The 22,454-nt window shown below is 38.1% G+C and overlaps 2 protein-coding genes across 2 annotated transcripts in view; one reads left to right on the forward strand and one right to left on the reverse strand.

The window, feature by feature from the left end:
• LOC138007492 (uncharacterized) overlaps positions 1 to 22,244 on the reverse strand; it is a 36,931-nt gene extending 14,687 nt beyond the window's left edge. Inside the window, exon 1 of the mRNA XM_068854446.1 lies at positions 22,024 to 22,244. Coding sequence (XP_068710547.1) covers positions 22,024 to 22,215 — 192 coding nt within the window. The 5' untranslated portion in view covers positions 22,216 to 22,244. The remainder of the gene's footprint in view (positions 1 to 22,023) is intronic.
• LOC138007491 (uncharacterized) lies at positions 1,788 to 15,258 on the forward strand. Its single transcript, XM_068854444.1, has 17 exons — positions 1,788 to 1,841; positions 1,963 to 2,146; positions 3,346 to 3,508; positions 4,432 to 4,680; positions 5,062 to 5,177; positions 5,607 to 5,725; positions 6,408 to 6,672; positions 7,064 to 7,264; positions 8,316 to 8,571; positions 9,755 to 9,789; positions 10,357 to 10,405; positions 11,184 to 11,252; positions 12,224 to 12,246; positions 13,389 to 13,431; positions 13,755 to 13,805; positions 14,687 to 14,746; positions 15,153 to 15,258. Exons 2-17 carry the CDS (start codon positions 1,997 to 1,999, stop codon positions 15,179 to 15,181), a joined length of 1,878 nt encoding a protein of 625 aa, XP_068710545.1. The 5' UTR covers positions 1,788 to 1,841; positions 1,963 to 1,996; the 3' UTR covers positions 15,182 to 15,258.
• Positions 22,245 to 22,454: the final 210 nt, after the last annotated feature.

Consider the following 22,454-nt stretch of genomic DNA (forward strand, 5'->3'; position numbering starts at 1 on the left):
AAAATCAGGAGGATCTTTCAAATTTCATAAAGAACTTAAAGTTGCACATAACGTTGCTTGACCCCGCCCATGAATAACCACTCCTTTTTTAACATCCTGTTTATTCTTCGCATCTCCTTGCATGGTTTCCTTTGTTTCTAAGTGATGCTCAATTGGTCAGAATACGAGGGAGTGTCGACTGAATGAATGGTTTTTTTGTTTATCCTCCGATAATTGCGAACAGTGCCTGTAGGAGAATCTCACAAGTTTCTAGATACTCAAGGAGAGAAGATGTCGGCCGAGGAGGGACCGTCGCAAAAAGCAAGTCCTGATGAGTCAAATACTCAGTCATGCGACCAGCAGGAAACACAAATCGAGGACAAAAAGTTGACGGAACGGAATGGAGAAATCGGCTACTACGTCAAAAAGGGAACTCGGTTTGTTCCAGTGACAAACTTTTCAGTCGTTTGTACTGGTTATGTCACTGAAGACCCCGCGTGTGGTAGTTCGGACGGATTCCTTTTTAAGGTCCTTCCCAAAACTACCCTTCACAGTGAAGAGGAAAATCGATTGGAGGAGAGGTTAGTCAGACTAAACATTGATTAAAGGGGCTAGGTCACGCAATTTTAGGCAATTTCAGCGCTGATCGAATGGTCATACAATTAACTAAAATATCAAAATAACTGTTCAAAACTATAGAAGAACTCTAACAAAACACAGGGAAGCCAAGAAGGGACATGGATGGACAAAAGTGGAGAGGATTGAAATGGATTGAATTTGGGTAAATTTGAAAAACGTCGGCCCACCTTTTTTTCAAATTTATATCAGTCTATATCAAAATGTCATTTACACAGCTGGAAAATCATTCTCAGTTGTTATGTGGCCGTGATTTTGCAAATGAAAGACTCTTGCTCTGCCAATTTGACGTTTAGAACTCATAATTAACAAAATTAAACGAATATACCTAAAATAGCGTGACCTAGCCCCTTTAATTAATAGTAAGAAAACTGCGAGAATTTAAAACGTTAAGCGGTTGATTGCCACTTTAGCTGAGACACCCCTAAATGATAGGCCCAGAGTCGATCCTCCCCACATAAACTTGAGTCGATCTCCTTTAGATTTTCAGTCGGCATTTCGGTGAGAGGTCTTCGGGCTTTGTGATGAATATAATTTCCTTTTTTTTTTTTGCATTAAACGAATGCTCCAGTTGTCGATCTTATCGCAAGGTTGTCAGGTATATTTCACTAATGGTGTGGCGTAAAGGAATTCTTTTCAACCAGTGTCAAATGATTTTTTTCCGGAATGCGATAAAATTTTGCAAGCATACCGTGCGAGATTAAGACGTGCAGCCGTAAAAAGACAAGCGAACTGAAACTATCTGCTGAAGAAACCTGTGCCAGCAGGGTAGTGCATACACGGATCGATGTTAAAAAATACAGAAGCACGGTTACTAATCAGCAGTATGAAATTATTCAATGAATTTTTGAATTGTTAAAGAAATAGACCTTTTTCAGGGTTTGTAGGCTTGGTAAACCGGGAACACTCAGTGAACTCGTGTGGGGAGTGATTAAATGTTCGAACATCCCGCGAGTCCCGCGTGGTTTATCCACAGGCAACCCAGATGTAATTTTTTATCAAAAGAGCGAATATCGAAAGGTCATATTAAAGCTTCGTAAAGCATAATATACTTACGAAATATAGCCTAATTATAACGATATATCATTTTTTTTTTGGGTTGGCAAAAAGATGAAATTTCTCAAGCTGTTGAGGGCGGGGCCCTACTAATTCTCAGCGGGGGCGACTTTTGTGGATGGCCTGTGTGAAAGTCTCTACCGTATACTGATCAAGTTTCAATCAAAACGGTGATTGGCAATTTTTGTTGAATTGTGGTGCTGTTGTGTCTCAACTAAGATACACATGAGAGGGTTCTTCGCGGTTAAAACACTTCCCGAACGCATATTCCATGTTATTTTATTCTTTCAGTTTTAGCACGCAATATTATCTTACGTGGAGGGACATGTCTACGCAGACGGGTATTGTGTATGCGTTCAATTCGAAGAAATTGTGGACTGTGCCGTCCAAAGAACAATACTTGCCTGCCTATTTCAAGAGGCTGTGTGATGCCTACTTGAAGGAGACCAACCCACGGCGCTTGTTTCCCGTGGAGGTTAGTCCTTTTGAATATAAATATTTGGAAAGGATGGTGTGACCTTCTTCTTCTGACCCAACTTCTTGTTTGTGCATGAGAGAAATAAATTTTGTTGACACACATTAATTTGAGAAGTGTATCGTCAAGAAAATGCTGAAAACTATTTAATTTTCAGCTCAATTTAAGCAAGAGATAGAGGAGGTGTGTGACAAATTATATGGTAGTAATCTCTTTCTTATGCCCATTTCAATTGTGTTTTAAGCAGTGCTTGTTTGGCATAAACCAATCAGAAAACCTACCTGATGATGATAAAAGTCAAAATACAAGGAGTGAAGTTGTTGAGGGGGTTGTACTACCCCCTCCCACCTGCCTTTGAGGAATTTTAGAAGTTGTCTTAAAATTATTGTTTTCTTGTCCTTTTTGATCACAAAGTTATTAGTATAAAAATGGTTAACACGTAGCGGATAGCTAGGTTCTGTAGAAACGCGATAAACATTACACCTAGTGTTATTACCGTAATAATCATTGCTAAAACAAGGGATGGCATAAAATGATCAAAAATAACCCACAATGAGCTACAACGGTATCTAAAATGATCTGAAATAAGCTAAAGTGACCTTGCGTGACCTACAATGAGTATGTCATTGTAGGTCATTTTAGATCATTTTAGGTCATTCCTCGTATTTATAGTAACTATGGCGTTGTTACACAGTACTTTGAGTCGTTATTAATATTGCATCAAAGCAATAAAGGGATTTTTGACCTTGTTGCAATTTGTGAATGTCTCAATTGTTGCTGTAGCAAGGACTATGGAAAGCTTATACTCTGGCCCATTTTCAGTCCAAAGTTAACAGAATGATCAGGAGAGGTCTTGCAATTTGAAATTGACAAGTGGTAAATTCCATAGAAATTTTTGCAAAGTTAACATGTCAATCTGTCTTTGATTTTCCCTGGGAAAAGAGAAGCATGATATTGCTTTAAATTTGCGGTTCAATCAAGAGGCAACAAGAACGGCAAGTTGCGTTCGAAGCTCTCTTATCGGGCAAGTCAGCCAAGTAAGTTTTGGCTGCGCTACCGATTGGTTTCAGCAAGACCATTTTTTATGAGAGCTTTGTAATCTCAAACGATGCGAGTGACCCAAATCAGATGCCATAGATCCTTAACTGTTTGACATACATGTGTATTTCCTTAACATATGTAACATTTGTCGTTGTTAGTGTGTTGGGCTACAACAGCGTAGTGACCCCCCTACGTGGGTTCTGGGGTCAAACCTCCATGTACGTAATGTTGATGGAGTTGCAGTGCGATTAGATGAAAGTGAATCACCATATGCTGTCCTTGGCAGTGAGTTGACCCCTTTACCTGTGATCGATATCAAAGGTTTGTGTGCTAGTCATTTGATACTGTAATGCAGGTTAACAAAATTACCATGCATATGACGTCAATCGCGTAAATGATGTCGTCATCTGCATATTTTAGGTACAGTCTGATTAGAATATTCAAATTTTAAACGATTACATGTAAAATCATCAATTTACTGGCTTTTTTCACCAATTTTGTTTATAAACATGCTTTAAAAAATACCGTATTGTATAACGATCTGGACAAAAATTCAAATTACCATCAGTTAAACATTAAGGGTTCCCCTGTCCCTAAAGATTATTTGATCCATAACCCATTGATTCCAACGGTTTCACCATTGACGAGGAAAACTGTTGAGGGTTTGATAAACCGGTTCAGGTTTATGGTTTGGGTGTGTAAGGGTTACAATGTAATTGTAAAAAAAACTATCTCAACCACATTAAAGAGTCGTGAGTGATTCAGTAAGCTGCCACATCTTTCAGCGACTACTTGGTACGACTAAATCATTTTATGGAAAAGAACAATAGTTTGAATGTATGAAAACATAACAACCAAAAAATTGGCACTACAAACTGAAATCAAGTGTATCAAATCAAGTATATCCATATTCTTGTGGTCCTAAATCTTACCTCATGTCAGAGCATAAAGGCCTTTGCAAAATGAACAAGTTGTAATACAAAGTACTAGGTATGAAGGTGAAACGGGGGGGTCATTGATTTTGTCAATGATACCTATTTCAGCGACCACATAATTCATACTGTAAGTGGGTAAAAAAGGGCCATAAGAATCGTAGCCACAATGCGACAAGTTTCAAAGTGGCATTCAGTTATTCCTGCATTTCTGTGTTAAAGAAAGTGGTGGATATCAAAGTTCAATGAACAGAGATTTTCTTTTAAGAAGGCTTCTGTTGTTGTTGGTTACACTCCGTTTTCCCGTTTCAGATGATGACAACCTTGACAGAGGGAATGTGTTGAGAGAGATTATTGAAATAGAGCACAAGTTTATGGGGAACAACTTTGTTCCATCTGTACTTGTTATTGGAGGCATGGGTCTTGCCTTGCATTATGAAGAACTTGCAATCCGTTACGATGGGGCTCCTCTAGTTATGGCCTATGGATTGCCTGTTTCTGGCAAATCCCTGGCTGTGTCCATAGCTATGGCCTTGATTGGAGACCAGACAAGCATTGGAGGTTAATATTGCAGTTCCTTAATTGTTAATAAAAAAGGAAAAGACCAGTTCCAACTTCCCCATGCAATTCCCCCTTAAATCGCCTTTCTGTATCTGGATTTTAATGCTACAACAAGCTGCAAAATTAGTGGAGACACTTCACCTTCTTGGGGCGTTATTAATTTACCTATTCTCTCCCACACTGCAGTCCCCCCCCCCCCCCTTAAAAGGAACGGGAAGGGGGAAGTGGGATACGGCAGTTATCAGAAACTAGAAAAGGGTGGTTTTTAAAAGGAAGTGTCTCATCAATTTTTAACCTTTTGTACATGTATCTCCATAACGCATGTGTACACGTATATCATATAAATTTAACCAAGCATTCTTTATTTCTTTTTTCTCTCAGATTGTACCCAAGCAGGCATCCTGAAGTTGTCCTGTTTACGCACCCTCCCATTCTGGTGGGATGATGTATCTGATCTTAACACTCTAGAAGCTCTGGCAGTGCAAGCTTATAACCAGGTAACATATATATATTTTTTTTTACACCATTTTTTCTTTTAAGAAAAAGAGGTCTTAAACTGTAATGGCAGTAACTTGTGGATGATAAGGGCCTTGAGTGATATTTTGTTGTGTGATATTCCTCCTGTGAAGTCAGAATCCCCTTTTGGATTTTTGGTTACAAGGTTTTGGCAAACTTTAGTGGGTGTGAGTATGCAGATCAATCAGAAGACGTAAGCTGCCTGTGGATGAAAGTAATGACTGGCTTTAAATTAATTAGATACGATAAAGGAAGAGATGCTATCCATGTTACTACTTGTCAAACAATATGACTGAAAAAAGTCTTTGGTTGAATGGCTTGTTGCCTTAATCTATTTTGACAGAAAATGGCTTTATTACTAACAAAATTTTTGTGGGGATTTTTCATTGTGTTAAATTCTCTATTATTAGTCCCAAAGGCAAACAGCAAAGATTGAAAAGGCCTCCTTCCCAAGGTCAATACCAATCATGACGATGAACCCTCAGTGTGTGTACAGAAAGGGGAAAGTAGACAAAGAAAAAATATCAAGGTAACAATCAACATTATCAATAATAATATTGATAACATAAAAACCATGATAGTTCTTTGTAATGACTGGGGACTAATAAATTAATTTTGTTCAAAAGACATATTAGAATATACATGTACATAATATCCTCTTGTCACGTTAGCATTATCTTCAATTGATAGTGGTCAAACCAATGTTGGTTAGATAGAGGGGAAATAAAGGCATGTTCCCTATGGTGGCAATAGCTCCCTCTTATTTTGAAATACAGTGGCACTTCGCTACAGCTGTACTTTGAAGTCTTATAATAAATGGAAAATGCTCTAAAAATAAGGAATTCAATATGAACTGATAGTAAAACAACCAACAGCATTAACCTAGGGTAATCCATCATTTCCCTTGACATAAAGTCCAACATAGGTTATCCAGATGTTTCAATTATCTGGTCAGGACTCTTGTTTTTTAACAGAATATTGATTACTGAATTGAATCATATGCAGAACCCATACTGAAATATTCTAATTGATGGGTCTGAGCCTGAAATGCGCTCTCTCTCTCTCTCTCTCTCTCTCTCTGTGGAACATGATGCAAGAGCAGTCATGTGAAAAATGGTCCGGGTTTTTCAATGATACACCCAAACGATTATTTGAAATAGGGGCTGCCCCCAGTCATGGTGTTAAACATTTTTTTTTCCCTCTCATCTTAGGGTTTTCTCACGAATTGCCATGATCCCTTTTAACAAAGTAAGCGGGATCCAGACATTGCAAGGAAGTCTTTCCCTAAAGGCATCCCTGCAACCTTTAATTAAAAAAGCAGTATTGAGTGTTGATGTTCTACTTGAACTCCAAGAAGAATTCAAGGTCATGCAAGAGAATAATCTCTTCAAAGAGATTTGTTCAATCCTGGAGTCGTCAAGGTTGGACATGCGGTCCCAGATGAACTACGCGTTGTTGCTATTTTCTACTGGCATGGTAATTAAGAAAGTACTCTCCTTAATGGTTTTAATAATGATTTTAAAGGGGCTTTGTACTTGTAACAATATTTTGGTGTCTTTGCAAAATGAGGAGCTACATGTAATATCGCCATCAGATGTCTTAAAATCCACACAGCAATTTACAATGCCATTTACCGGTATCTGTTTGTGAACAAGAAATTATGCTTGGGTTAAGAAAGTGTTGACACTTTCACTTTAATTGTGAAAGTTATTGATACAGGCCCTAACTTAGATTTTCATTTTTGAAGCAATAGTTCGACATGAAGTCTACACATACAGTAATTCTATTTTGATCCTCTTTCTGAGTGCAATAATAGCCAATTTTCAGCACTTACTTATGTTAATTTTATTTGTTTTTCTTGCACAAGATTCTAGACAAACTGGGACTTAAACACTATTTTGACTTGGTGAAAACCTATTTCGTTGACACCATCCTTCCGAACATTGATGGGTTGCTCAATGAGGGAGAGTCTGGTGGAAGCCAGTTCATATACAGTGTGGAGGAGGAAAAGGAATTTGTTGCTATGGTAGAGAAGATAGTTGTGAAATGCACAGCTGTACCAAATGAGGTTGGCGCTCACCACTTTTGTATGACCCTTATTCGCATTTAACATATGTTATTTTCCCACCAGTGGGCCAGATAGAGGAAAACTGTTCCCGGGGCTATGGAGTGCTAACTGTGAAAAAATATTTAAAAAACCACATCTAGGATGTCAATAATATTATCATTCGCTTAAGTTTAAAAGCAAAACCCAAACCTTTTCGATACCAGGTCATGGATTCATTACCCGGTAAAAAAGGACCCTCTGCTAACTGCCCATTAAATTTGATTTAAAATTGTTTGAAATAGCTATATTATAGGATAACCCAACCCCCACCCCCCCCCCCCCCAAGCAACCCATAATGTCTTCCGAAACAATAGAAAGCAAAATGGCTGCCATATCTACAAATAGGTCTATGAGTAATTATCTCTAGTGTCTGTAGCAGTTATGTTGGAGTGGTATTACTGTGTGACGCCTTTCACAAAACATGCCAACTGACTGATGGTTTTTTGTTTAACATACTGCAATCATACTTACAACGATAGTTACATAAACAGTAGCAGACTATTAAAAACAGAAAATTGTCAGTGGTATAAAGATCAGGTATTTGGACTGGTTGATTCCCATTTATTTATCAGTTATATGTTAACTTGATGTTGTACTACATACTAACATGATCACTCCCATCAAGTGAAATTTAGAATTTCTGCCCACGGCACTCATGTAAAGTCAGGTCTTTTAATTATCATTCACTAGTATTTTGTAGTTGTGATTCTTTAGTCAAAAAAGTAATTTTATAGAAATTAATGTAGTTCTAGCCACTGCATATTTGGTAATGCTTTTAGTATATATTTTATTTTTTATAGTTTTGACTGATGAGTTTACTTTGTTGAACTAAGTTATCTTATCCTATCCTATCCTTTCATGTACATTGTACATTGCATGTTCTCACTGTACGTGAAACTCTCATTTCCATTCCCGTGATTAATTGTTACTCAGAATTTAAACACCTTTCACAGCTTCATGTGTAATTTCATTTCTTTTGAATTATTATGATAATTATTTCTTGCATTTTTAGGTCAAACATTTCTTCCTCCCTAAAGCAACCATAAAATCAAAATGCAAGTGTGGCGATGTGTTCGGGTTTAAGGTCACTGAAGCGATGAAATTCATTGGAGTTCAGGAGAGGGAACAAGCCTTAAAGAATTTTGTCACTTTGTCAAAGCGGGGATGTGTGGGGAGGCTGACCTTCCCTGGTTTTGGTCAATCGGCAGGCTGCTTGCACCTACAAAGATTGCAACTGCCGCAAGACGTTTTAAAAAAGATGGATGAAGGTGAGCAATAAATATTGAAAAAGTATCTTCCAAGGAAGAATCAGGATATTTCACAAATTTATTATTTGGTGCTTCAAGCTGATGGTTGTGTTATATCTATGCCAAATTTATATTTATCAATCAGAGTACATTAGTATGGTCAGTTGAGTAAGCACTAGATAAGTCGCACGGCATTTTGGCTTTATAGGTGCGGTGGTGCAACCACACATGATTTTTTATGCGCATAGCCGAAACTATAGTCGCATATGCGACCAGTTGGTCGTTAACTTTGAGCCCTGCTTCCATGATACAAGTTACTCCTGTTCTGTTAATTGTTGGCGTAATCACGTGCCCATAAAATACAAGTGTGGTAGAAGTTGACCTTGGTTTGATACAAAATAATGTTATTGATTTCTTTTATTAATCCGAAATGTTTGCATAAAAACAGCATGATTTCTTTAAGAAAAGCAAAAAGAGGTTAATTGTCAGACAATAGTAGCTTTACTGTGGCCAATCATTTTGACTACCGTGAAACCAGGTGAAGCATGACATACAATAATGTAATAATGCAAAGGGTATTTGAAATCTAAATGTGGTAATCATTTTGAAACATGGCCATTTCAAACAATGCGGTTGAAAATTTAAGCAGTTAAACAAAATTAATGAAATATGGCCAATTTTGAACACTGAATAAAGCAGAATCATACATAATCCCCCAAAAATTGAATTGTACACATATTTCAGGTTCGAAATTTATGATTTTTTCTTTTTATAATTTTGTTATCTGCCACATGCAATGTACTGCATACATGTACCACTGTGGCACTTTAGTTTTGAAGACCCTCTTTTGAGATCAAATTAAATGCTTCCAGCTTCATGTAGTCAAAGTATTAATATAACATTGACGGGTAAACTTCACCTGGTTTGACTGTATAAAAAGTAAAGGTAAAGATAAAGTCTTTGTCAAAACAAACCTAACTGGTGCCTCGATCACTTCCATCAGATGACCATGCCACTGAGAACAACTGTAAAATAGTCAATTTCCTAGCACAATTAACAATACAAAGAAAATAAAAATTGGATCATTGTTGATAAGTAGTGATGTTGGCATGCCAAGAAATACCAGGCCTTTTCTTACCTATGCCATTTAAAAACTAGGATAATACTACAGTAACTGAGTCTTGTGTTACTTTGTTGTTAACAGCATTTCTCAATACAAGAAGTGGTTCAGCACCAACTGTAAGTTAGTATAGTATTAAACTTTCATTGATAATAGCTTTTACTGATGCACAGATATATAATTATCAGGAATTCAAATATGTCCACCAGTCAAACAAGTTTGCAACCCCATCTTTGGAGGGTAGAGATGACAATACCGGCATATGTCTGAATTTTTATATTTAGTCATAAGGATTTAATTACATATTGTTTACTGTAAATCTTGAGTAATTTCGTTGTTAACCATTACTGTAGGGCTTTGTAATGCATGTATATACATCACATGCATGTGTATGATACGATGCTGCATAAGCATTCATGAGGCATGAAACACCCCGGCAAGAGCCTTTTTTGGGAGGGCAAAAAGAAGCTGAATGCAAAGTTCTGCTATTAAACTGTTGAAAAGTATACAAATGTAATTGACATTCAAGTTTTATGAAATACCTAGATCACTAAATAATTTGGTGGCCACTAGCTGTCATCCATGAAGATGCAATGTGCCACGATTATGTACTGCAGTCAGAAACCTTATTAAGAACTATAATGCCTTGCATGCAATTTGATCATGCATTATTATTTTATTGTTAGACTGAGAAGGAAAAGGAAAATGAAACAACATTACAACTTGCACCAACCAGTAAGTACAGCATAAGCTGTAAATGCATTGATGCACGGTTCTCCAACATTGCAATTTGATAGCCAAAAAGTGGCCAAGTCTTAAGATAAGCATTTCATTGTTCATGCTAGCTAGTTTATAAATTAAGTTAGGTTGAGACCCTGAAGCCAGTGGCAGATATTACCAATGTTTTTGTTCATTTTATTATTTCTCATCATCCTTTGGTACAGCCACCCTGCAAGAGCAAAGATTACATGTATTTGCCGTGATGGTTTAACATCTTTAGGCAATCAGAACGAACCCCTGAAATTTCAATGTTAAATGCTCTGGCATTAACAGAGGCCTGTAAAATACACTATCTGTGCGGCCAGCTGAGTGATTGCTCTTGGATAAGATGAGAGATTAATATATGATTCACTTTTGCAATTGACAGAGGAAATCAAAAGTATCACCCTTTGCATGCCTGCCTTTTCAAAATTAAATGATTCGGGTATAAAGCACGAAAGTTGCGTTTTAGGGCATTTCTCAATGATTCTGATAGACTTGCCATTGGGTAAAAGAAAATCAATGAACAGTTTGGGCTGGCTTTCACTTGACTTTGCTTCCATGTGATATGCCCATTGTGCTGTGCTGACATACTAGGCGGTTTGAATGCCCAAACTCTTCAGTTTGTGTCATCAATTTCTTGCCTTAGTTCAGAGTAACTTTTTCACTCAAATGAGCTGTCCTTAGTTCATCTTACGTTCATTTATCACAAAAATGTAATTATCTGTTCTGTCTACTACATTCCTATCTTCAGCCAGTGACGTGATTCCGACTGAGACAGGTAGCAAAGACGATGATGATGAGCAAAGAAAAGCTTTTCATGGTGAGTTTAGTATACTATGGCCAGTGAAGCCTGCTTTTTACAAGTGCAAAAATTAACGTAAAAGGCTCAGGGCTACAGTCCATGCACGGTTATATAAATACTATAGTTCTTTATTGTTCCTCTCCCTTGCCCAGAGTTGGAGATACTCTTCATTTTGACGTCATAGAAGCTTATAAGAAATTAATTCAAAAAACCATTCGAATTCATTGTATATGTTGAAGCCCTTCTTACAATTGGTTTACTGTAAAAATCAGGGAAAGTATGTTTCAATGACTCTGTGTCATCATATTTCAATTCAATGGTAACAACATTTTGCCGATTCCTTATAACAATTACAAAATTTTATAAAGGAACTTTATTTAAGTGTCTAGTCATTCTAGCGTTGGAGCGCTAATTGGGGACACTGTAAACTGAAATGAACAATAAAAGTAAATCAAGTTAAATGTCAATTAAAAGAATATTTCATCAAGAATTGAGAAATATCATTGGAGATTACTATTGCTTATTTTATCATGCAGCAATTATTGCTTATGTACTACCTTTCTAATTATAGAAGCATTTTAAGTGTTTATGTAGGGCTTCAACTGACAATAATTATTGTTGGTTGGACTTAAGAAGTTGAACAGTGGCAATGATATTGTAACAGGCAAAAATGCACAGATACAAAACATTGGGCACAGGTTTTTGTTTCACCAATTCGGAAACAACCCAAACCCTTAACAAAAGTTAATGCTATGCCTTGTGTAGCCTTAACGTTTGCTTTAATTAATGTTTCGAATTGTTTAATAGTATTGGTAAACAGTGAACTGTGACCTGTGTTCTGCACCTCCCCCCCCAAAAAAAAACAAACAAACAAACAAACAAACACAAAACAAAAAACCATGTGTTTTTTTACACCTAGCACCTATGCCACAAACCTGTTAGAACTGATTCTATCCTACTCCTATTTCTATCCTTTGTTTTGTTTACAGATGACAGCGATGAAGAGAAAGAGGTAATTCTGTGGTCTGCATTATATCATCAACAAATACATTAATGATACTGCAAAAAACTGAATGATACACAAGCAATTGACATAGACACAAGCAAAGCTTGGTCACAAAGTTTCCATGTTCATTAAGTTACTATGTTGTCAAGGGCAATTTAGTTCATTCCCAGTTGTAACTCTAGGGCTTTGCCGGAGTGAGCAATGAAGCCCGCCATAATCTAAAACTGGTAGTGGTTCAACATAACTGGTGACCATTACCAGTTGTAATTTTTTTTACGCGGCCGTCATAGCTCATGATGTCAACCCTTAAAAGTTACACTTGACAAAAGGCAAAAATTATATTTCATTCTTGATCGACACTCCTAAAAACTGTGTATCAATATTTATTTACCCTTTTTTCATCAACATTTGTTTTGTATAAAGCAGACTAACAAAATCTGTACCTTGCTTGGTTCGCATCTTTGAGCTTTAATTAAAATAGAATTTTCGGTGCTATGTTGAGGTCACTCATCCAGACACTAACCCCGCTCGATAGCACTTGACATCAGTGCAACTTTGAAGGGAACTTGAAAATGATTAACATGTCATCCTAGAAGCCAATGTATTTCAATTCCCTTTTATTTAGTCAATCATTCTGGGTTTAGTATTTTACTAGTAAACACATGTATTCTCAGGGCCTAGCTATTTACTTAAGACATCTACCATGGCACTCTCGTGATTTATGGTACCAAAACAATACCGTGTAGAAGTAGAGCTACATATTACGCAAAGGCAAACCTTGAATCTCCTGGAAAACAAAGTGCATCTCAATTGACAATTATGGAATAAATAGCTGTGTACGTTACTGCACTACCACATGTACGCATTGCGTGCCTATTTATTATTATTATTATTTTTGTCACTCCTGCTTCAAAAGTGGTACAATAATATCGGAATACAAAAGATATTTTCGGTATCGTTTCCTGAAAAAATTAAATAGAGGCTTCCTACCAAAATTTGCGTCCATAGAAAATTAGAGAAAGTATTCGGTTGATACTTATTACAGAATAGGGTCAGTGGTACGCGCCCTGAATGTGTAAAGTCAATGTCCATTGTATGTGGCATTTCCTGAATCTTACTTATAGTTCCCATTGGCTTTCATTTTGTAGCGACTTGATGATGAGATATTTGCGGCAGCAGCCGAACAAGCAGGTTGGAATACTACGTTTTGCCTTCTGCACTTTATAGACTTTCCATCCATAGCTGTTTTTTCTGCGTTACGTGAACGTATGAAGGTTATAAAGCTCTTTCTGTGTAAAGGACAACATATTATCTTTTCGGACTCACATTTGTTCCACAAACAAACGAGTAGCTTAACAAGCAAAGTTTGTTCAAAGACATTACACTAGTAGTCTATCATAAGTTGACTTCTTTCACGTTACTGGTTCATTCATGCATTTTAGTTTTGTTACTCGCTCTTGCTGTAGTAAAGCGGTTCCAAAAAATAACGATTTTAAATTTCTCTTTAAATATAGAAGCTGAAGTACAAGCTAAAGAAAAACAGGCAAGACACATCGTAAAAAGAGGTACAGTTATTGCACATTTCTATGCAAAAGGAAAAAAATAAGGATATTTGTCACATCATCAACTTTAAGGCTCCGGCACTCCAGAAAGTTCTATTGGGATCGAAAGTTTCAACCAAGACCAGTTTTGGTTGGTTTGGTTGAAGATCCCAATAGACAACTTTTTTAAAACTTTTTATTGAACCGCGTTTGCGACTGGGTATAGTCTTTTTAAAGACATCAAAGACTTGTTTTGCCAAGTCTGGTTATAAAGATTTCGGCGTGAAAATGACGACAAACGTTAAAAATTGGTGCCTGCCAACAGATCAGCGGACGATACCCATCGTTTTCGATCATTTCAACCAAGTTCTAAGCACGTTAAAAAAGTTGATCAACCAAACCAACTAAAATGGTTGATCCCAATAAAACAGGACCAAGACAGTGACCAACCCAACCAACCGAAACGATTGAGCAGACTTCTGTTCAAAATTCTGTTCTTTTAGTTATGTCTCTGTTGTGAGAACTTAATTGGAAAATGTGAGGACTACAAACACGTACTAATAAAAACCCAGTTTACGCTCATGGAGCGTCAAGTTTGGGTTTAATTTCAATCAATTTTTGCAATTTGCGTTGAACGTCCATCTAAAAAGAAATAAATTTGATTCTCTTTTTTTTTTTGGGGGGGGGGGGGGGGGGTTTTAAACGATGGTCATACTAAATAAGATTACAATAAAACCCTTACAATGTTGAAACGTATTACCCCCCTTGAGTCCATTGACTCTTATCAACCAACATCAGGGAAAACAGCTATCCCGCCCTGAAGTAGGCCCTTGAACGATTTAGAGAGGCACACACGATCCGTAATGTCTAATTTTTTTACACTCTGTGCATTGTCTTTACCTTAGGAAGAAAACGAAATGAAGTTATGTGCCTTCAGGACACCCTGCACCCTGGAGATATCTTGGGTATGTCTAATCCGAAATGTACAATGTATGAGTTACCTTAGAATTTTTTTCCGGATAAGATAATGGAATGAAAGGAATAATGGCAATAACCCCAAACGTTTGACCACTCATAATGTATTCACATTATTTCCTCTGTCACATCCAATCAGATGCCATTGAAATGATGCACCGACGCCACAAGTTGTTTCTTTTTGGATAGTCCAGACGAATGAATATGAAATTTTCGAATAGTCTAGATTCATGAAAGAATGCGAATCGACAGAAATGGACGCACTTGTGATAGTTTTGTTAGTTCATCGATTGAAAATTTTGGAAATAACCTGCCCCTCCCCACAGTTCGAGATGCTTTTTCCTGGATTTATTTAATATAATTAATTGATGTATTTTTTTTCCTGTTTGTTTACAGAGAAAAGGAGGAGAGTATCGAAAAAATAGCCACCCACGGAAATACATGTGGTGTACTTAGATGTCCATTCTCGTTTGCGCTAAATAAAAATGTTTTTTTCCGCAAAGTGTCCACTGATGAGTTCTCTGATGGGCTTTAGGACACATATCGAAACGAAGAATTTACATAGGAAAGTTTGTAAACAGAAGGTGGAAACGCGCCCGATCGATTTAATCGAAGTGTAGGCGGCATAGTTAACCTGAATAGACCCTTCCCCGAAATCAGAGAAGTTAAAATTAAAACGTTGACTACAATCATGGCCCAATTTAGTTTAGCCACTCACTGAAAAAAACGCTAATCTCCAATACTCAAATTGGGACCCCACCCTTCCTTTTAAATGTTGCAACCACGTTTGTTACTTCCAAGGTTACGTATATTTTGTCAATTCTACCCAAACCTCCAGTGCCCATAAAATTACTCGAAACAGTTATATTCAACGTTCTTGGAAAATGCCCAGATAAAATCGGCAGGACGGCGGGTATAAATAATTTAGAATCTGGCGGCTTCAATTGAAGTGATCTTGCGACATTAATTATGTCACTAAGACTTGATGGATTGCAAGACTTTTGAGAGATGATTGTTATCCCTGGAAAGGCTATTTGTTATCTTTATTTAGGACGGTGCCTACTAATTCAAAGGTATTCTTGCGCAATTTACTGAATATGCAGGAAAAGCAGATCTCAACAAGTGTTCTTGGCATCCAAAAAGAAAATTTGGGGTAACCACGCATTTTTCGAAGATAATTAATCAACAATATTTGTAAAAAGCTTTGAAATACAAAGCAATGTCTGGCGTTCTTTTCCAAGTTGAAGGTCAATTTTCTATGAAAAATGCATGGTTACCCCCAATTTCCTCTTTGGATACCAAGTACACTCGCAAAGTTATGCTTTCTAGTTTGGAACCGCCCAAAAATAACCCTGTACTAATAAGCATCACCCATAAGAAATCCCGAGTATCTCGAGATGCGCAGAACAATAACAAAAACAATAGTGGTCAACGTCCTTAGACTTCCAGAGAAGTTTTTTAAAAATCTTATTAAAACATTGCAATTTCAAAGTGGTGAGGAAATTCTAAATCCAATCGTGAGTAATAGCAGGGATTTTTATTGTCTTCTAATATACAGTAAGGCGACAGAGTTAAGAGGTTTCATATAAGTTGAAATTCAAAGTTTTTATTGACGATGAAGAAACAAGAAAAGCATTTTCACTAATAAGACACAATCAAACATTTGTGCAAACTCCCGCTTACCACTTACTACTCCCGCTTGCTACTAAGCGAACTATGCACCTTATATAAGACTTTGCCGGGGGAAACAATTGATGACTTATTTTCACTGCGTTTACTCTAGCGTGTTTTGGGATGAATTTGAATCATACTGATTATTATTAACAGAAGACCAAAGGAAACTTGAGTTCAAAACTACATTAATTTGTGTCACAGGTACCAAATTAAATGTCATTTGTTTCACTATTAACCCTTTCACTCCTAAGAGTGACACTTGCAGATTTTACTCTGTCTAACGCAAGACGATTTTACGCGTCAGTGGGGAACCCCATGGGAGTGAAAGGGTTAAATCGTCTTGGGCAAATCACATTTATAGGGCTTTCGTAAAACAAGAAGTAGGGAAAGACTTGACTACTTTTCTGTTTCCCCTACACTACTTTTTTCGGACGGTGCAGGGATGTCGCCGTGGTGAGAGCACTCGCCTCCCACCAATGTGGCCCGGGTTCGATTCCCGGACTCGGCGTCATATGTGGATTGAATTTGTTGGTTCTCTACTCTGCACCGAGAGGTTTTCTCCGGGCACTCCGGCTTCCCCTCTCCTCAAAAACCAACATTTGACTTGATTTACTTTCATTGTTCATTTCAGTTTAAAGTGTCCCCAGCTCCAGCGCTAGAACGACTAGACACTTAAATAAAATTCCTTTCCTTTCCTTTTCCTGCTATTGTTATTGCGCATATGTTTGCATCTCGAGATACTCGAGTTTCCTATCGGTGCTGCTTACTGATACAGGTATATTTTTGAGCGGTTTAAAACTATGAGGAGAAAGTAGATCTTCGCAAGCGCTCTTGGTATCCAAAAAGATAATTGGGGATAACCATCCATTTTTCAGGGATAATTAAGCTTCCAATTGAGAAAGAACGCCATATATAGCTTTTTGCTTTGTATTTTAAGGCTGTTTACAAATATTATTCACGAATTATCTTTGGATTTCAATAACACTTGTTTAAGATCTACATTTCCTTCATAATCATAAATCGGGGCAAAAATACCTTTGAATTTGTAGTCACCGTCCTTAATAAGGTTCTGAAAATAACATGGAGACTTTTGCTGAGCTGTGGTCGGATTTAAATTTTAAAGAGTCTTGTTTCACGAGCGGAGTTGGGTGCCGAATCCATATGGAACAACTCACTGATTAGAATTGATGCAAGACTATTTTTTATAAGCATTGGTTTGAGGCAGGTGTGCATAATATTAATGATCTCTTGACGAGCGATTCCAAGTTAATGACTTGCAGTTGCTTTAGAAATAAATGGTGCCCTACAGTTTCCTTTCTTGAATATTACAGCGTGGCTTCAGCTATTCAATGTGTTTTTAAGACATTAATTGAGGCTGCCAGACGACACAAACCCAAAAAGTGTATTGGCACAGCTAAATTTGTCCAAAAAACCGAGCCAACTGGTCTACAAGATCTATAGAGATAATAAATGTACCTGCCCTGAGAAAACCCAAGCGAATTGGCAAAGGGACTGCGAATCTGAAGATGTATTGAACTTTGATTGAAGGTTTATTTATTACCTAGGAAATACACATTAAGCTCGAAACTCAAGAAATTTCCGTTCAAGTTACTTCACAGGCGAATTGCAACCAATTCATGTTCAATTTGAAATTAAGTTCTCTGACACAGATTTCTGTTGCTTCTGTCAAAATGCTCAAAAACCCTAATTCACTTGTTCTGGGACTGTCCTGTTACAAATGTTTTTTGGAAAAACATACAAATTCATGATTTCAGTTAACATGATCCAAACCGCCCACGTTCTAAGGAAAACTGTGTGTTTAGCTCTTGATGAAGACAAATGAAAGGAGAAAATTTAGTCGATTCAATCACTGCCTACTTCTAGCTATATACTATATGTTTAGCCGTTACTACAACAATGCAAAACCTTCGATATTAGAATAGCTTTATCAGATTATTGGTAATTTACAATTACACAAAACAAATTTCAGTTACAACACGAGGAGGGCAGAAAGCATTTAAAAAGAAGTGGCATAAAATAATTCAGTCGCTTTGACTGTCTGAATGTTTCTCCTTTTATTTTACCCTTTTTTTCTCCTGTTATTGTCATGTAATTTTGTCAATTAATTAATCTCCCCAATTGACATTTAAAAGGTAGTCTGAAAGACACCTTTCAGTCAATAAGTTCATTTCCTTTTATCATACAGTGCGGAAGCCATTTCGTTTGGCTGTTAACGGGCTGCTTGCGTTTCATTTCTGTAAGCTTTTTATATGCTAGGCTATTTGGATTTTTGGCCTTTAACAACTTATCAATAAAAATTTCATAGTTGGTGATTTCCTGAGAATCGTTTTCCTTAATGTTTATTACAAAATGTTTTATAGCTGATATTTCTCCACAGAAAGAAAAGCGTTCTTTAAATACAGAAAAATATAGAAATCTACTCTCACTTTCCATCAAATGACCAATATTCTGTCCATGCTATATAGTGTATTGGTTTATTATTGACGCGAAAGAGATAGTTTAACCAGAGACTCTGTGACAGTAACTGCTTCTTTGAAGAATAGTTTTTAGCTTCGTAGATAATACTTGACCATGATGCGTTAAAGTAACGAGATAAATCCTTTTTGTGAAGATTACCTTTCAAATTAATATCGCTGTCTAGGTCCCCTTAAATGTATATTGAAGAACAGCTTCCCTTTTGCATAATTTCATTTGTCAAGGTACTTTTTCAACTAGCTTAGTTTCAAAGCTTGAAGGGTTCTATTAACAAATGAATTGTTCCGTTTCCGCGAACAACTTTAGTTATAGCGGAACAGTGCTGTGGAACAGCCTGTTTTGTGATATGAGAGAGGCTATATCTCTAAGTTAATTTAAACGATTGGTTAATCTCATTTTTAATCTTAAGACTACAAGCAATTCATTACAAAAAGTCTATAGGATCGAGAGTAGGCCAAATAGTTCAAGAACGCCTAGAAGCTCAAGTAGGACCAGCAAATCGAGTAGACCAAGAACCCCGAGAAGGCCAACAACCCCGAGTAGCTAAAGAACCTCAGTCGAGTAGGCCAAGAACCTCAAGTAGGCCAAGAACCTCAAGTAGGCCAAGAACCCAGAGTAGGACAAGAACCTCAAGTAGGCCAAGAACCTCGAGTAGGTAAAGAACCTCAAGTAAGCCAAGAACCTCAAGTAGGCCAAGAACCGCGAGTAGGTAAAGAACATCAAGTAAGCCAAGAACCTCAAGTAGGCCAAGAACCTCGAGTAGGTAAAGAACCTCAAGTAAGCGAAGAACCTTAAGTAGGCCAAGAACCGCGAGTAGGTAAAGAACATCAAGTAAGCCAAGAACCTCAAGTAGGCCAAGAACCTCGAGTAGGCCAAGAACCTCGAGTAGGTAAAGAACCTCGAGTAGGTAAAGAACCTCAAGTAGGCCAAGGCTATCGAGTAGGTAAAGAATCTCAAGTAAGGCAAGAACCTCAAGTAAGCGAAGAACCTCAAGTAGGCCAAGAACCTCAAGTAGGTAAAGAACCTCAAGTAAGGCAAGAACCTCAAGTAGGCCAAGAACCTCGAGTAGGTAAAGAACCTCAAGTAAGCCAAGGCTATCGAGTAGGTAAAGAATCTCAAGTAAGGCAAGAACCTCAAGTAAGCGAAGAACCTCAAGTAGGCCAAGAACCTCAAGTAGGTAAAGAACCTCAAGTAAGGCAAGAACCTCAAGTAGGCCAAGAACCTCGAGAAGGTAAAGAACCTCAAGTAAGCCAAGAACCTCAAGTAGGCCAAGAACCTCGAGTAGGTAAAGAACATCAAGTAAGCCAAGAACCTCAAGTAGGCCAAGAACCTCGAGTAGGTAAAGAACCTCAAGTAAGCGAAGAACCTTAAGTAGGCCAAGAACCGCGAGTAGGTAAAGAACATCAAGTAAGCCAAGAACCTAAAGTAGGCCAAGAACCTCGAGTAGGTAAAGAACATCAAGTAAGCCAAGAACCTCAAGTAGGCCAAGAACCTCGAGTAGGTAAAGAACCTCAAGTAAGCGAAGAACCTTAAGTAGGCCAAGAACCGCGAGTAGGTAAAGAACATCAAGTAAGCCAAGAACCTCAAGTAGGCCAAGAACCTCGAGTAGGTAAAGAACATCAAGTAAGCCAAGAACCTCAAGTAGGCCAAGAACCTCGAGTAGGTAAAGAACCTCAAGTAAGCCAAGAACCTCAAGTAGGCCAAGAACCTCGAGTAGGCCAAGAACCTCGAGTAGGTAAAGAACCTCAAGTAGGCCAAGGCCATCGAGTAGGTAAAGAACCTCAAGTAAGGCAAGAACCTCGAGTAGGTAAAGAACCTCAAGTAAGCCAAGAACCTCAAGTAGGCCAAGAACCGCGAGTAGGTAAAGAACATCAAGTAAGCCAAGAACCTAAAGTAGGCCAAGAACCTCGAGTAGGTAAAGAACATCAAGTAAGCCAAGAACCTCAAGTAGGCCAAGAACCTCGAGTAGGTAAAGAACCTCAAGTAAGCGAAGAACCTTAAGTAGGCCAAGAACCGCGAGTAGGTAAAGAACATCAAGTAAGCCAAGAACCTCAAGTAGGCCAAGAACCTCGAGTAGGTAAAGAACATCAAGTAAGCCAAGAACCTCAAGTAGGCCAAGAACCTCGAGTAGGTAAAGAACCTCAAGTAAGCGAAGAACCTTAAGTAGGCCAAGAACCGCGAGTAGGTAAAGAACATCAAGTAAGCCAAGAACCTCAAGTAGGCCAAGAACCTCGAGTAAGTAAAGAACCTCAAGTAAGCCAAGAACCTCAAGTAGGCCAAGAACCTCGAGTAGGCCAAGAACCTCGAGTAGGTAAAGAACCTCAAGTAGGCCAAGGCTATCGAGTAGGTAAAGAATCTCAAGTAAGGCAAGAACCTCAAGTAAGCGAAGAACCTCAAGTAGGCCAAGAACCTCAAGTAGGTAAAGAACCTCAAGTAAGGCAAGAACCTCAAGTAGGCCAAGAACCTCGAGTAGGTAAAGAACCTCAAGTAAGCCAAGAACCTCAAGTAGGCCAAGAACCTCGAGTAGGTAAAGAACATCAAGTAAGCCAAGAACCTCAAGTAGGCCAAGAACCTCGAGTAGGTAAAGAACCTCAAGTAAGCGAAGAACCTTAAGTAGGCCAAGAACCGCGAGTAGGTAAAGAACATCAAGTAAGCCAAGAACCTCAAGTAGGCCAAGAACCTCGAGTAAGTAAAGAACCTCAAGTAAGCCAAGAACCTCAAGTAGGCCAAGAACCTTGAGTAGGCCAAGAACCTCGAGTAGGTAAAGAACCTCAAGTAAGCCAAGAACCTCAAGTAGGCCAAGAACCTCGAGTAGGTAAAGAACCTCAAGTAAGCGAAGAACCTTAAGTAGGCCAAGAACCTCGAGTAGGTAAAGAACCTCAAGTAAGGCAAGAACCTCAAGTAGGCCAAGAACCTCGAGTAGGTAAAGTAGGTGAAGTATGCTTAAGTACCCCAAGAACGTGTAGACTGGTAAGTGGTGTTTATATAGAGTAGTAAGCTTAGTATTAGTATTAGGGTGCATCCATGGCATTCTCCCATGGAGTATATACCCCTGCAAGAACCAGGCGTCACCAAATGCTGCCAAATGACATCTTACCATTTCCTGTGGAATCCCATGGTTCTTTAGGTAAACAAATCCAATTGTGCTAAAGGCTTGATACAATTGATCAACCAGTTCCTTGATAGCTTGGTTACTTTCCTTTAAAGGATCCTTGTTTTGAAGACCCATGGCACTGAAATCAACTACTGGTATTCGATCGCGAGCAATGTCCGAACTTGCGACGGCCATGTTGTTTATAAATTTCTTTTTTCAGAAACGTCCATGAGGCTGGGACCGACTATTTTTGCACAGGCAACCCAAGTTCAGTGTATTGTTAAGGAGGCTCGAAAAGGGATTTTCGTTGCTATAGTGTTTGTGAAACGATGGAAGATACCAAGAGGGTCGTGAAGGGGTAAAATGGGCGCTGGGATTTGCCTCTTTTAGAGGCTGGGAAATGGGATTTTGTGCACTGGGACTGGGATTCATGA

The sequence above is a fragment of the Montipora foliosa genome, chromosome 6 (assembly GCF_036669935.1).
Source record: "Montipora foliosa isolate CH-2021 chromosome 6, ASM3666993v2, whole genome shotgun sequence".
Classification (NCBI taxonomy): Eukaryota; Metazoa; Cnidaria; class Anthozoa; order Scleractinia; family Acroporidae; genus Montipora; species Montipora foliosa.